This window comes from Rattus norvegicus, chromosome 15 (genome assembly GCF_036323735.1).
Source record: "Rattus norvegicus strain BN/NHsdMcwi chromosome 15, GRCr8, whole genome shotgun sequence".
NCBI lineage: Eukaryota > Metazoa > Chordata > Mammalia > Rodentia > Muridae > Rattus > Rattus norvegicus.
The window spans coordinates 3,162,925-3,178,163 of record NC_086033.1 but is presented as its reverse complement, the minus strand read 5'-3'; the positions used below and the strand labels follow the sequence as shown (position 1 = coordinate 3,178,163).

The 15,239-nt window shown below is 40.1% G+C and overlaps 1 protein-coding gene across 2 annotated transcripts in view; it reads left to right on the top strand.

Moving 5' to 3' along the window:
• Positions 1 to 15,239, top strand: part of Adk (adenosine kinase) — a 383,203-nt gene that overhangs the window by 117,582 nt on the left and 250,382 nt on the right. For both annotated transcript variants that reach the window (NM_012895.3, XM_006251631.3), the window contains exon 4: positions 5,199 to 5,277. In NM_012895.3, coding sequence (NP_037027.2) covers positions 5,199 to 5,277 — 79 coding nt within the window. The remainder of the gene's footprint in view (positions 1 to 5,198; positions 5,278 to 15,239) is intronic.

The following is a 15,239-nucleotide window of genomic DNA, read 5'->3' as shown; positions in this document are numbered from 1 at the left end:
CTAGAAAAGCTCCCTTCCTGTGGGCATAGCAGCTATTTTACTTATGAATTTATTTTCTAAGTAATAAGGGCACAGTAACTACTGAGATTCCTGAATTATAATAGTAGTCATGTGTTTCATTTTTCCCAAGGAATCACCAAACACTTGTTTTTCTGAGTTTCCTGCCAGCAGCGTCCCCCTTTATATGTGTAGCCTATTGTCAGTTACTGGTATTATCACTGCTTAATATTTTCATTTTTTCACTTCTTTACTGCAAAAAAAATGCATCACACTGTGTCTTCTGTGGATTTTCCTATAACTAATCATGCTGCTAACTAGTTACACTCACTAACTGATTGGCTGGCCAGGGTTTCCTTGTCAGCACAGAAAGGTGTGGCGGGAAGCGGGAGTGCGAGGGAGGGCGTTTCTCGGGGATAGTTTTGTGTAACATGAAGTATATTACCATTGTCAGTTATGCATTTGTTATTGTCCTTACTGGGGCTATCCGAAGAGGAAGTTACTGTTCCCAGCATTTCTGTCTAACTTTCCCATGTGGCTTGCTAGTTTGCAAACTTATTTTGGAAACCGTGTCTTAAAGGTGAGTAAGGAATAGATTGGTACACATCTTTAATTTTGGGACTTGGGAGGCAGAGGCAGGTGGATCTCTTGAGTAAGAACTGTTCGTCTGGTCAACAGAGTGAGTTTCAAGACAGCCGGAGCTACACAGAAAAACCTTGTCTTGAAAAATCAGAAAGGAAGGGAGGAGAGAGAGAGAAAGAGAGAGAGAGAGAGGTGTCACAGCATGTTCTCCTTCAAATCATAGGAGCAAAACTTACTTTCTGTTACTATGAAAATCTGTAGATTTAAGAGAGCGCCCTGATGGCTTTTCTGAGTTATAGTGAATATTATAGGAGACTCCCCCCAGTACTGTTCCTATTTGGATTTAATTCTCTTACTCTTTTGTGTGCACACACACAAATGATGTCTTTTAGGAGTTGGTTTGCTTCTTCCATGTTAGATTCCAGGGATGAAACTCAAATGGTCAGCTTCTCTGGCCAATTCTCACAGCTGCTGAGCCAAGCGTGTCACCCGGACTGGCCTTGACCTGACCGCACCTCTCCAGAGTACCTCAGTCGCGTGGGCAGGTGCAAGTGGCTGTTGTTTTTCTTTTTTAGTTTTGTGTGTAGGACTGTGGTTTGTGCACATCCGTGGTGCACGTCTGTCCCCGCTAAAGCCTGGAAAGAGTCTCACTCTAGAACTGTAGGTACAGGTCGTGAGCAGTCCGCGAGGGTTCTGCAAACCAAAGCTGCTTGTCCAGAAGACAGAGAGAGCCACCTTCCAGCCCCGTTCCTGTTCCTGCGCACGCGTGTTGCTGTTTTGAAGTACTAGTCTTTATTCCCGAGTGCTAGCTTCTCTAACTTGTATATCACAAAGCGTGTATTCTTTCCTTCTGCAGACTGCTTTTGTCAAATAAAACTTCTTGAAAATTGTTTGCTATTCTTCATTCTAACTTTATGAAATGGAAACTGGGGATCTTATGAGATGACCAGTTTGGTTTATTTTAGTTTTTTTTTAATGAGAGGAAGCAAAAACTAGGTACCATGTTTTGCTCTAACGTCGGTTCCAGTCCATCGTGGAACCCCTGACCTTCACATGACCTCCTTGATTAGTAACAATGACTACAGTGCTAGTTCCAGTCAGCCCTTAGCTGGGGACTCCTCAGCGTCTGCCTCTTCCCTCAGAAGTCAGAGCTCTCGCGGTTTCAGAATGCACATCCGAACACTGCACTCGCTAACGCTCCACGTTTGTGTGTGGTGCACAGTCTCAAGGTCTTTATTAGTAAGCAGCCAGTGTGTTAACTGCAGCTTTACCTATTACTCACTGGTCTTCAAGGCCTCTCTTCTCCCTGTACTGCTCTTCCTTTCCTCATTAGCAAAGCAGATGTAGAGAGAACCACATTAACTGTCCAGGCACTGTTATTCATGAAGGAGCTTGTGATGCGAACCTTACATTACTTAGATCATCTCTCCTACACATAGTATTTTTGATAGAAGCCAGGCTTTAGCTCTCACTGGCCTTTAATCTCAGTGCTCCCATCTCTCCAGGCGCTGGAGAGATGGCTCAACAGTTAAGAGCACTGAGTGCTCTTCCAGAGGTCCTGAGTTCAAATCCCAGCAACCACATGGTGGCTCACAACCATCTGTAATGGGATCTGATGCCCTCTTCTGGTGTGTCTGAGGACAGCTACAGTGTATTCATGTACATTAAAGATAAGTAAATAAATATTAAAAAAAAAAAACCTCAGTGCTCAGAAGACAGAGGCAAGTGGATCTCTATGAGTTCTAGGCCAGTCTGGTGTACAAAGTGAGTTCAAGGCTAGCCAGGGTTATATAGGTAGTGAGGCCATATCTCAAATACCAACAGACTACAAAAACAACTTTAGAAAGGTAAGATGTCTTTTCTTTTTCATATAGTGTACTTCTTTTGAAATTCTGGCCTGAATTTCATGACATGAATCAAAGCGTCCTCATATAAAAATATTTAAATGTATCCATGATGAAATTGTGGAACACAGAAAAGGTTTGTATAAAAGATGCACTATGAGTGTTAATATTTTTCTTTCTGGTTATTTTCTATTAATTGTAAATAAGACATTCTCACATTGAGTGGAACTTCCTGGCAATTCCATTGAAATATAAACTATTCCAAATTATATCGGTGTTTTATAACAGTAAATGTTCATGCATAACATTTTTTTGTTCTATTGACTTTATATTTATTTGCTTCCTACTTTTGATACAAAGTCTCACTGTGTCTTGGCTGGCCAGGATTTCAGAGATCTCCCTGACACTGTCTCCCGAATGTGGGATCAAAGGATGTGTCACACAACCACACCTCCTTTTAATGCCATCATTATGTTTGTCTGTTGTAGTTGGCCGCTGTGTGAGTCATAGCTACACACAGCGTCCTAATCCCGCCCTGTAACACAGCCTGTAAATAATTACAGTTGCCCAGGTTCTTCCGTTGTCCTGACTCAAAGAGCGGATCTTGGATATTTATGTTGTTTTAGATTTTTGTAAGCAGCTTTTTACATGGAACTTTTTATGTTTTGCAGTTTTCTCTGGGAAAGTGCCCCAGAAATAGAATTTTGTATGAATTCCAGCCCCCACCTAATTCATACAGAATTCATGCAGAAGCAATAACAAAGAAACCCTTTATTATTGCTGGTCTTCTTTTCTGACATTTCTCAGTGGTGGATGTTAGATCACCTAAGTAGATCTTTTTATTTGTCTTTCATATTTTATGTTATGTTTGTGATCTGCCTTTTCATAGTTTCCTTACTTAATTATACCCTTTTACTGCCTGTTTAACTAGTCTTCTTGGAAAAGTGCTGTTCTGTTTTGGCTCTTTACAGATAGTTAGACAATCAAGTTTTCCTAAGTAGGTAGTTCCTCAGAAAGGAAAACATCTGAATTAAGAGGACTACACACACCAAATAACAATGAGGATGTGTCTACAACACTTGTGCATGTATTCACAGTAGGAAAAAATAGAAGCAATTTAAGTTTCCGCCGACAGATCCATTCATCAGTAACTGTGGTAGAGTGAATGCCACTACAGACATAAGCCTTTTGTCAGGCAGTTCTGTTGCTGTGAAGAGATACCCAACCACTGCAGCTCTTATGAAGGAAAGCCTGTAACTGGAGCTCACTTGCAAAGGGTTTCAGAGGGTCAGTCCATAATCGTCACGGTGAGGAAGCATGACAGCCTGCAGGCAGTCATGATGCTGGAGAAACAGAGTTCTACATCCAGATATGCAGGCAGCACAGGGAGAGCCACTGGGCCTGGCTTGAGTTTTTGCAACCCCAAATTCTACCCCCAGTTTCACACTTGGTCCAACAGGAGCACACCTACTAATCCTTTCAAGCACTCCACTTCCCATGCATTTGAGTTAGATGAGCTGGTGGGGCATTTGTATTCAAACTACCTCAAGCTGTGAGAGAATCTCAGTACCCATCCTACCAAAAGCAATCCACAGATTCAGTGAAATTCCCATCACAACTCCAACACTGTTCTTCACAGACATGGAAAGAGCAATTCTCAACTTCATATGGAAAAACACAAAACCCAGGATACACAAACATGGATATAACTGTGGTGTATTTTAAGTGAGTGAATATAGTTTGTGAATATATGTGTGTATATTACACTCATTCTCTGTGTGTGTGTGTGTGTGTGTGTGTGTGTGTGTGTGTGTGTGTGTGTGTGTGTGTGTTTGCAGTGCTGGCTGTTGACATTAGGGTCTCCCATGTGCTCTCTTCCTACTCTATTATAACTTAAAACTGTTAGAAGAAACTTCAGAAAGAAGAAAAGAAATGGGGAAAATAGAAAGATTGAGGAAACAAAAAAGTAGAACAAACTAATTCTTATTTCTGTGTAGTCTGGGAATCTTTACATTGTTCTAGTAAGAGCTTTCCTATGACGGATCAAACTTTTAAATTTAACTCCAAGCCTAAGGTGGAAATAGTTTTGCAAATGCATTGCTTAAAACCCATATTTTACTGTGTTTTTCATTACTACCTATTTCTTACGTTTGATTTTTGTTAGAAAATGTTTTGTTGTACGTTTGAAATTCCTTTCTAATTTTCAAAAAATTTCATGCTATGTAAAACATAATGTTTGGACGTCAGTACATCTCTTCTGAAATGTAAAGGTATAATTTTCAGGTCTTCCATAATGACTGCAAGGGCATTTTTTTTTTCCTGTAGAAAATGCTTGTATGAATAAGGAAAAAATACTCATTTTTAAAATTCCTATAATTCTCGGATGAAGTGTTTTTGCTCTTTGGTTTTACTTTTGAGACAGCGTGTCCTGTAGCCCAGGCTGCCCTTGATCCAGCTGCATCACCTGATTGACCTTCCTTTCTGACCTTGTGTTTGCATCTCTCGCAGTCACAGGTGCACGCCACCCCAGGATTCCGGCTTTGATAGGCCACACGCCACACGCGACGCTCGTTTGGCTAATTTACTGTCTGTTTAGTATGATGGCCAAGTTCAGGCAGTACATATTTAGGATTAAAATTATCTATTTACGGGAGGAATTAATTTCTGGAGAAGAGTATATAATTTTAAGATCCAACTAATTATATTTACTTAGAGGAATTTGCATGCTGTGAAAACAGACATGCTCACTCACCTTCTACTGTGATTTTATTGTAGGTTTGATGAACTTGTAAAAAAATTCAAAGTTGAATATCATGCCGGTGGGTCCACGCAGAATTCAATGAAAGTGGCTCAGGTTAGTTAAATATTTTAAAAGTTAAAATGAAAATGTATCAAAATATTTTTAAACTTTTGGTTATTTTACATAATCTTTTCCAATTGTGTTGTCACAAAACCGTGTTGTTTGTTTTCATTTGAGTCTTTAATAGAACATCTAATAAGAATTACTTAACTGGCCCCTTATTGATAAGTTTGGAAATAATTCAGTGTGTTTATTCATCACTATTATTTTTGCATGCTATTGTTTAGAGAAGTTCTTATTTCATGGATAGCCCTGACTTTCATTTTGTAAGTGACATGTCTTTTTGTTTGCCTATAATGTCAGCCACTTCGCCACACTCATCCCCTCACCCTTCAGTGGCTCTGTGCCCTTTGTTACTTGAAAACAGAGTCTTGCTCTGTAGACTTGGATGGCCTAGAACTCACTATGTGAACTCTGCTTTGCCTCTGGAGCACTAGAGTAACGAGCAAGCCCTAAGTCAGGTGGTGTAACAAACGTCTTCTCATTTCATGGAGGAGAGTGCATGCACTTGTAATTTGAGGCATTTTACAGGCTGATTCCTGTAAGGAGGATCATGGATGTGAGGCTGGACTGGGAAACACGACGTCACCCCATTCCCAAACATAGCAAAACTCTGTGAATTTTGTATGTAACTTGAGGTAGAGAACGGTTATTGCTACAACATATTCACGATCTTCATTATATAAACATGTGGATAGAAATATGTATCCCATTGTTTGTCGTTTCCGTTTTGTTTTCATTTTGAGATCCGCTCTCACAATGTGGCTCTGACTGGAACTTGCCGTGAAGAGCAGGCTGGCTTCAGATTTAGTGATCTGCCTGCTTCAGCCTCTTGAGTGCTGAGAGTAAATCATGGACCATCAAAACTAGCCAGACATATGTCAGCATCTAAGTTGTGTGTTTTATGAATTTTAAACACATGCATATATTTATTTGCATATGAATATATATTTGAAAAATATCCAAGGCATTCAGTAGATACTGAAATAAGCAAATTTTAAAATAAAGTCTGCATCAAGAGCTAATATGATGGTAAGAGTTAATGTTAATTTTCAAGCTCCAATTCGTAAGAAATAGCTAATCACTGAAAGTTAGTATCTCACTCTGTAGTCTTAGTTCAGCTTTCGTGGACTAGGGTCATCCTTGTTTGTTAACTAATGGTTTCTCCTTGTATTCTAATTAACCTCAAGGACTGGAGAAATGTAAAACTGTGTGCGCTGTCCCTTCCTTTCCTCCCTTCTTTTGTTCTTGTTAACTCTTAGATGACTTAAGTGCACATTTTAAATGTTCCGCCCACCAATGCTTTAAATATTAACTTTAAGTGAAATGGCTTGACTTGTCAAGTCATTTCTATTGTGAGCTCAGATCAACTGGAGATGAAACAGCCAAAAGAGAAGCAAAGTCCGCTGTAGTGGGCGGTAACAGAAGCTGCTCAGACAAGCCGAGGGGCACAAGTTGGATGCCTACCTGGGTTACACGCTGAATCTGAGGATAGCTCCAGAAACTTGGCAAAAATCTTATCTTAAGATTAAGATTCTAAAAATACTGTTGGACGTTGGGGGAGGGACGTGGCCCAGTATTGTGATGTCAGCACCCAGGAGGCAGAAGAAGATAGAGCTGAAGTTCAGAGTCAGCTATGGCCGTAATGTGAGATTTTCCCTACCTTTTCTTTAATGGCTGACGAGGTGCATGAGAGGGTGAAGGCACTTTGCTCCCAGCCAGACAACCTGAGCTCTATCCCTCGAATTCACAGGATGGAACTTGATAATCTGTGAAAGTTTCTATTGGTTTCTGCATCTACACAATACACACAACACAGAAAATGAAGTGTAATTTGTTTTTAAAAATCAAACACATAGAGAAAAGCCTTGGGCTCAGTGGTAGAGCGCTTGCTTGGCATGCACAAGGCCCTGGGTTCGGTCCTAAGAACCACATACAAAAATAATGACTTACATTTTTGATTTTGGATATTAATTTGTTGTGGCGACCATGTCAGAACATACAGATTGAAAGGATTAAATAACAGAAATTTATTTCTCAGATTTCTGGAGGCTAGAAGTCCATAGTCTGAGCACTGTCAGGGCTGTCTCTGTTTTCACTGCCCTCTTCTGATATCCTCTGATTGCCTTTTTCTTTGTATTTGTGAACAAGAGATCTCTGGTATTTGTTCTGTGATACAATTTCTCTTCCTTACGCTCACACCCTCCTGACCTCCTCTCATCGATTTCTTCCTAAAGTCTAAGGATTAGCGCTCTGCCCGGAGTTTAAGCAGAGTGTACAGGGATGGTGTCCTTCTATGCTCTTGGCTTCTCCTCACCCTTTTCTCTTCTAGGTCTCAGAAGCTCTTAACACTGGCTTACGAATCCTCTTATTTCCTGGGGCTCCTTAGTATTTCATGTTAAACTATTAGTACAGTTTTGTTGTTGTTCTTTTAATGTTTATATTGCCTACTCTATACCTATTTAAAAGTCTACTATCAAAACAAACGAATAAAGTGTGGAGAATTAAAAGTCATCAGCAAAGATGTGGGCAGTTGGAGACCTTGTGACCCAGGGATGAGATTATTTATGGTATCACTGCTGTGGAGAACGGGTTGCTACTTCTTCAGTGAATTAAAGCTGGTATTAACCTCATGACCCAGGAGTTTCGTTTCTGCATACGTTAATTTGTTGATGTCCTCTTAATACGCACAGTTTGAAGCACAAAATCTCCTATGTAATTGTATGTGAATGAGCCCTATGGTGTGGTAGATAACTAGAGTTAGGTAGTTCCTGCAGGTGGACCCTGAAGAGTGGGTCAGTGTTCTTATAAAAGGTCCCTAGGGAGTTTCTATTGCTTTAGTGAAGTAAGTCATTCACTCCATCACATACTTTATGCCTCTACTAATATGTGGTATCTGTTGTAGTCTGAGTCATGGAGAGTGTGAAGCGGTCATTCTCAAAGGCCGAGATTAGCACGAATGAGGAGTTACTGTCCACTTTGTCCAGAGTTTCATTTTTTGCAAGATGAAAAGTATTCTGACCTGGATGGCAGTGTCATTTGCACACAAGCCCCATAAATGGCCTTCATGCTAATGACCTTGTATGCCGTCATGTGCTCTACAGCGACGTTGAGGGTATTCAGAGATCTCGTTACCTCAGTGATGGATTGTGTAGACAAAGCCCGTGTCATCCTTGCACCAGTGAAATACCTCGTAACGAGTCTCAGGAGATAACAGTCGCTAAGTTAGAGCACGGCTGTAAAGTGATTAGAAGAGTCAGTTTTTGTATTATGGATAACTTATTGTAATTGATCACCTATAAAGGATTTTACTCATTTATTTAATAATGAAGAAACATTTGCAAGCCAAGAGTATGGACTTTGCAAATGCTTTTAACCTTAGGAGTCAGGGGGCAAAGCTAGGCAAAACTCTGAGTTGAAGGCATCTGGTGTGTACAGTAAGTTCCAAGACAGCCAGGGCGAAACAGAGAAACCCTGTCTTGAAAACCATGCAGTGAGAGAAAGCACTTGTTCTCGGGAGCCTGGGACTATATTATAAATAGGTTTAAGTTGAAGTTTTTGTTTTGATTTGTTATTTGAGTGGATTTGAAGCTATCAGGGATTTATCCGCCTTTGGGGGAAATAGACATGGTTTATCTATAGGTAAGATTGAGTCCTACATTGGATGGAACTTGTAAGAGTTAAACTAGATAATGAGTTTTAGAATTATACTACTTTTAAATGATGATTTAAAAAGTACTAGGCCTAACCACATTAACCTACTTCTTTATGAATTTTCTTAATCTAGTGGCTGGGGAGATGGCTCAGCTGTTAAGAGCACAGGCTACTCTTCAAGAGGGTCTGAGCTCAGCTTCCGGCATCCAGAAAGTGGCTCACAACCATTTCCTGGGCATCTGAGCCCCTTTCCTGGCCTCTGTGCTCACTGCATGCCTGTTGTCCACAGACATACATGCGGACAGCGTTTTAATACTCACGAAAAGATAAAAACAATGAATTTGTTGATCTTTGCAATTTAAAGTTCACTTGTTCATGAAGAGGGCTACCAGATTACAACTGCCATCTTCTTCTGTGATGGGATTTTTACCTTTCTAGTCTTCTGGCTATTTTTTTTTCTTTCTGATTGGTGAGCTCAGTACATCTTCAAGTTCTAATTTATAATGAGAGTAGGATAAGCGTATTTATGGACTGTGTTATGAGACGTTGGTTGGGTTTCCAGCGGGTACTGATAGCAGGAACTGTTTTCAATGTTAAGTAGCTGTTCTGCAATCTGCTATCTGCGTTAGTCATCATCTTCGGGAAGAAACAGTGACCTAAGTCACCTGTCTCCTCATAAAATATAGTCTGGAAAATATATTTAGAGTCCCAGATTCTTCAATCCTGATGCAGTATTGGTATGACCCTCAACTTGGATAAATGAGAAACTGAACTTGGCCGTAAATCTTTCTGGAAGTCAAGGCAAGTACAGTAGAAGACTAGTGTTAGTGTTTGTCATTCAGTCGTGGACTTTGCATCGGTAGTTGATGTAACATTTTTAATACTGTCGTCCTTTTGTGTGTAAGTTTTAAGTTATAAAAAGAAGCCAATTATATGGCTTCAACAAAACCAACGTCCAAACATTAACACACATGTGGGTCAAGTGACTATGGCGTTGTCATGGTAGCACACCAATAACTGGATTTGAGACAGAAACCAGTGTAACTGGGCTACAGTATAACAAAGAATTGTGGGCTGGACGTGGTACCAGAAAGACCGTGAAAGCAGATGTAGAATAAGACAGCTGTTTCCCAGTCAGCAGCTTGGTGAAAATGAACTGGCCCTTCCTCAACATAGTGAATTCCCTTAGCCATTCCATAGGCATCAACGACATAAAGTCTCATTCAGAACCAGAAGGCTGTAATCTAATGGCTCCTGAGACAACCCCGGGAGCATTTCTTCAGACAAGATCTTCCTCTGTAAAGTTCACATCTGTGATTCTTCTCGATCAGACTCCAGAGGGTTGGGAACAGTTTTGATAACAACGTGTTGACCTGGTTACAATGTAGATTTCATTTTGTCTGATATTGCCAGTAATCGTATTTTTTTATACTTTAAGCGATGTGACAGATCATGTCAAAAAAAAATGTTCCTGAAGCCCCTATGTATTTTGATTTACTTAACTACACTGAAGATTTTAACGGAACCACAACTATATATGAACATATGTTTGTCGATGTCCTGCTCACATATAAATCTAGTCTCATGCATATTTGACAGGCAGTAAAAGTACGGATTTTGGCAGTTTCTACACACTTGTTTGTTACTGTCCTGTGGTGTGTTTTGTGAGATAGGGTCGGTCACACTGCAGCTCACCGTGTAACTATAAACTCAAGAACGTTCTGCCCATGGGCTTCTACTTTCTAAGTACCGCATTTAAAGGTGTATGCCACCCAGTGTCACTCAAGACTTATTTTTACATGTTTCTGCATGTGAGCACCCTTTCCCTCATCCCCACCCCAGTTTGGATTCTGGGAACCAAACCCAGATCCCTTGGGAGCAGCCAGTGCTCTTATCTGCTGAGCCATGTTTGCAGTCCTCCTCACATTCACTCATCAAAGAGCAACATCTGTGTTTCTACATAGAGCATGGGGAAGGAAATGCGATTTTTCTTACCTGTGATATTAATGGTTTCATTAAACATATTTTCACATGCCCAAATTGACAGCCACAATTAACCAGACCACCCAATTTCAGTGTGTGGTTTTCTTTATTTGCTAGGTTATTTATTTTTTTAAATAAAATGAAGTTAAATATTAAAACTATGTATTTCCATTCACCTTTCAACTTTTTCAAATGATATTTAATATAATTTCCAACTTGAAAAACACAGAAGAAGATTGTCATGCATGTGAACCAAAAAGATGTCTTTGGTATTAATTTATGGCTCAGTGGCTTAATGGTATCTGTCTAGCATGTGCAAGACCCTGGTTTCAATCCCCAGCTCCTAAAAGATAAACAGAAAGATAACTATCATTGTCCACAGACAGACAGAAACACAGAAATACCAGTTGCTAAATACAATAGAAACTTGGAGGCTGAGGTATAGAGATTACAAGTTTAAGGTTAGTTACATCAAGACCCCTGTTCCTAAAGGGATAGTTATTTGGGACAAATAACAGAAATGCGGACGCAGTTTTTCCAGAAGTGTTTGATGATATTTGAGCGTGCTATAAAGAAGCTGGCGGAAACTCGTTCAATAAAATACTGGCTTCATTTTCATGTGACAAAAGCACTTCAAACCTATAGATTAAAAATTATTTTCCAGAGAAGCACACTGAAATTCAGTAGGATTTTATTTAGCCCCTTTACTAAAACTTTACTTCAGTTCTGTTTTTGACATCATAAATTCTGACTAACTGCTTTAAAAACAAATTATTAATTTTTTTAAAATGAAAATTTTACACAGCAGCCACTTGGCTTCAGTGTTCTCAATTGATAGACATTTAAGTCATAGGTAACTCATTTTAAAAATTTCTTACTGGTTTATAATAAAGATTTTTATACATACATTAACATAATTTGATCACAGACACTTTCCCTGCCCCCTCTGATTTGCTTTCTTTTCCATACTAACTCCTTCCCTGTGTTTTTTCCTCCTGGAGGGGCCACCCCTTTTTGTTCTTTTCCTGTTTCATGGAATCCTGTCAGGCTAGGTCACGTTCATGTCTTCAGGTAATCAGAGCTCTTGTGAGCCTATGAGTAGGACGGCCAGCTGTGTAGAAGCGGCCTGGAAGATAGCCTTCCACCTCTTCCTCCTATCGTGTCTTCTGGAGAGAGAACTGGGCCGAGTAGATGCCCAGCGTGTGAGCGTGTGAGCATTCATCTGTCATTCTTGCTCAGCACTTTATGCAGATAGGAGTCTCTCCAGTGACTGCCACATGCAGGTAGAAATAACCCTGTGTGACAGATCGGGAACTGCGATCAGCAGTGTGTGTGCTGCGCCCTGAGTTCAAATCACCTCATGGGATTTATTCTCTAGCAAGTAGTTTTCCATAGAGATGCAAACTAATCTCTCTAATAGGTCTGCTCACTAGTAAATAAAACCTTCAGTAATTCACCACCACCTTTCTTTGTTTAATATCATAATAGACCGATACTAAAATCTCTTCAGTTGTAGTTCCACTCTTAAAAACATTTCCAATTTTGTATTTTTAAGGATGTACAGTGTGGCATATAAAATTTAGTTATCAAATAGCTGAATGTGTGCATTTAAACAAAAGAAGCCTCCGGTTTCTTTATCATAGTTCCAGATGCTGGTTCAGGACTCCTCTTGTCCTGCAGGTTGTCACTGTGTTGCCGCTCAATCACGGGGCTGTCACTGTGCCTGCTTGTGTCCTGTGTCTCTTTAACCGTAACAGCCTCATTAACTTAACTCCATTGTTAAAGTCTGCCCTTCGTACAGCCAGCATCTGTGTTGTTGGAGATCAGTGCTTCCATACGCTTCCAGGCCCAGCATGTGACAGCCAGCCAGACACATCCTGCTTTGGAGGGACGGAATTCGGACTTGGTAGAAGCAGAGTGCAGAGTGCTGTCAGGGTATTGAGGGGACTCATTTACAGACCCCTGTGAGTTAGGTTAAAGGAAGGTGGCTTATGTAGCAGGCAGGGTAAAATCCACTTCATCTGAGTGGGAAAGTATCTGGTTTATGTCAAGATAATTTCAAAGATGTCAGCACATTCTTGGCTTTGATGGGACCAGGGTTCAGCCATAAAACTCCACATACCATTCAAATTGTTTGGTTTGTTTATACTATGACGGGGAAACATACCAGAGTTATTTATTGAAGGGTAGATGATAGTCACTGCTCAACATGGCTGCAGTCAGGTCAAGCTGGATGACTATTTGAATACATGTAAATTCTCGGGTGTCGAGGAGATACAAAACTCAGTCATTAATAAGCACCACCTTTTACTTTTACCTGAAGGTAACAGTCCTTATGTGTAATTGAATAGTGTTAGTGTATTATTTTGACTCCCTTCTTCCTTTTCCTTTCCTGTGCATTTAATTAGAATTACTCTTCTAAGCATATAACAACCTACTTTGAGTGTGTAGTATACAAACACTTCCTTTTCTATCCCCACCATACCCTCTTAGTTGCTGCTGACGGTTACGTCTGTATATGTGTGTTCCCAGTAATACAGCTTTGCAGTGATTACCTCCTACATCCCCTTTACGCCATTTATGAATGTGAGTGATGATAGTGAAGTGAGCTTGTACAAGGAAGAACTTTACACACTTGTGTTTATCACAATAGCCAGAATGTTGAAAAGAACACCCTTCGGGGGATGAGTGGATATATTTACAAAAAAGAGAATGAAACCCTGTCATTGTGAAGCAGCATTATGTTAAGTGAAACAAGCCAGACACAGAGACAAATACCACATGTCTTCATTCATTTGTGGAAACCAAGACATCAACTGTACAGAAGAATGGACAGAAGTAATGTTATCCCCAGAGCCCGAGGGGGCTAGTGGGGAGGATGGACTGACGTCCATTACGGGATGAGGAACACTTCAGCATCTTCCTTAGCACAGTAGGCTTATAACAGCCTACAATGTGTTTTGAAATGTAGTATCAGCACTGAGGGGTCTGAGACAGATGGATCATCGGTTCAAGGCCAGCCTGGGATGGATGGATGGATGGACATACATACATACATACATACATATATATATATATGATATATATATGTATATGATATATATACATATATATATATATATGTATATATATCAAGACCCTGCCTCAGCACTCTTCCTTCTCCCACTAGCATTCGTATTTACTTATGTAATTGCCTCTACCAAAGCTCTGTATTTATTAATGTGGGCTGTGGCTGCTGCTGTCTACTGCTCTCTCCTTGTAGCCTGAAGAGCCATTTAACAGTGATGTAGGGCTATCTACGTAAATGGATATTTATGTTTTTGTTTGTTCGTTGTTTGCTTTTTGAGGCAAAGCCTCACAGTCCTGGATATCCAAGAACTTACTTGGTAGACAAGGCTGGCCTTGAACTCACAGATCTGCCAGCCTCCAATTCCTATATGGTATGATTGGCTGGTCTCTCAGTAAAAGACTTTTTCAGTGTTTGGTTTTTTTTTTTTTTTTTTTTGTTTTTTGTTTTTTGTTTTTTGTTTTGTTTTTTTTTTTTTTGTAGTTTTCTTTGTGCGTAAATGCTTTTCCTTAAATGATTAAGTTGAAATGTAAAGAAAACAGAATTCGAAATAAAATTCTAACTGGTAGTAGTAATATTTTCTCGATATGCTTACAAACATAAAAAGATGAAATAAAAATCTTTAGGCTCAGTCTCCACAGATACCATCTTCATACTAACCCCTCCCCCTCCATTTATCTTTTTATAAATGCAACACATACTATATACTTTAGTTGTTACTGTTTTTTCCCAATCAACTAAGATGTGGCAGTTTTGTATCCCAGGTTGTTGTTGGTGTTGGTATTGTTGTCATACCTCAGCCCATTCATTCCCCCTGGCCACCATGACCTCTAACGAGGATGTGCTTTATTTTGCTTCTGTAGTGCTACTGTATAAAACTAGGATACCAGGCTTGGCCCATGTTCTCCCACTGCATCAGTGATACCTCCTCTCCCTGCCCCTTCCCTTTTCCTCCCAGACAGGCTCTTACCTGGTACCCTGGCTGGCTTGGAACTCACTGTGTGTTCAGAGTTGGCCTTGAGCTTGTGGTGATTCCCCTGCCTCTGGAGTTCTGGGATCCCATCATCGTCTATGTTTTAAGGGAAAATGATTTTCCTTTATGCTTTGGTCCCCTCGCCTGCTTGTTAATACCAAGTTATTTGTGTCATCACATAACTTCACATACTCTTCAGTTTCCTTGAATTGGTTTGTTGACTTTTTTATCTTTCGTGTTGTTTCTGTGCGCTGTTTGGGTATTTCATTAAGTATGTTG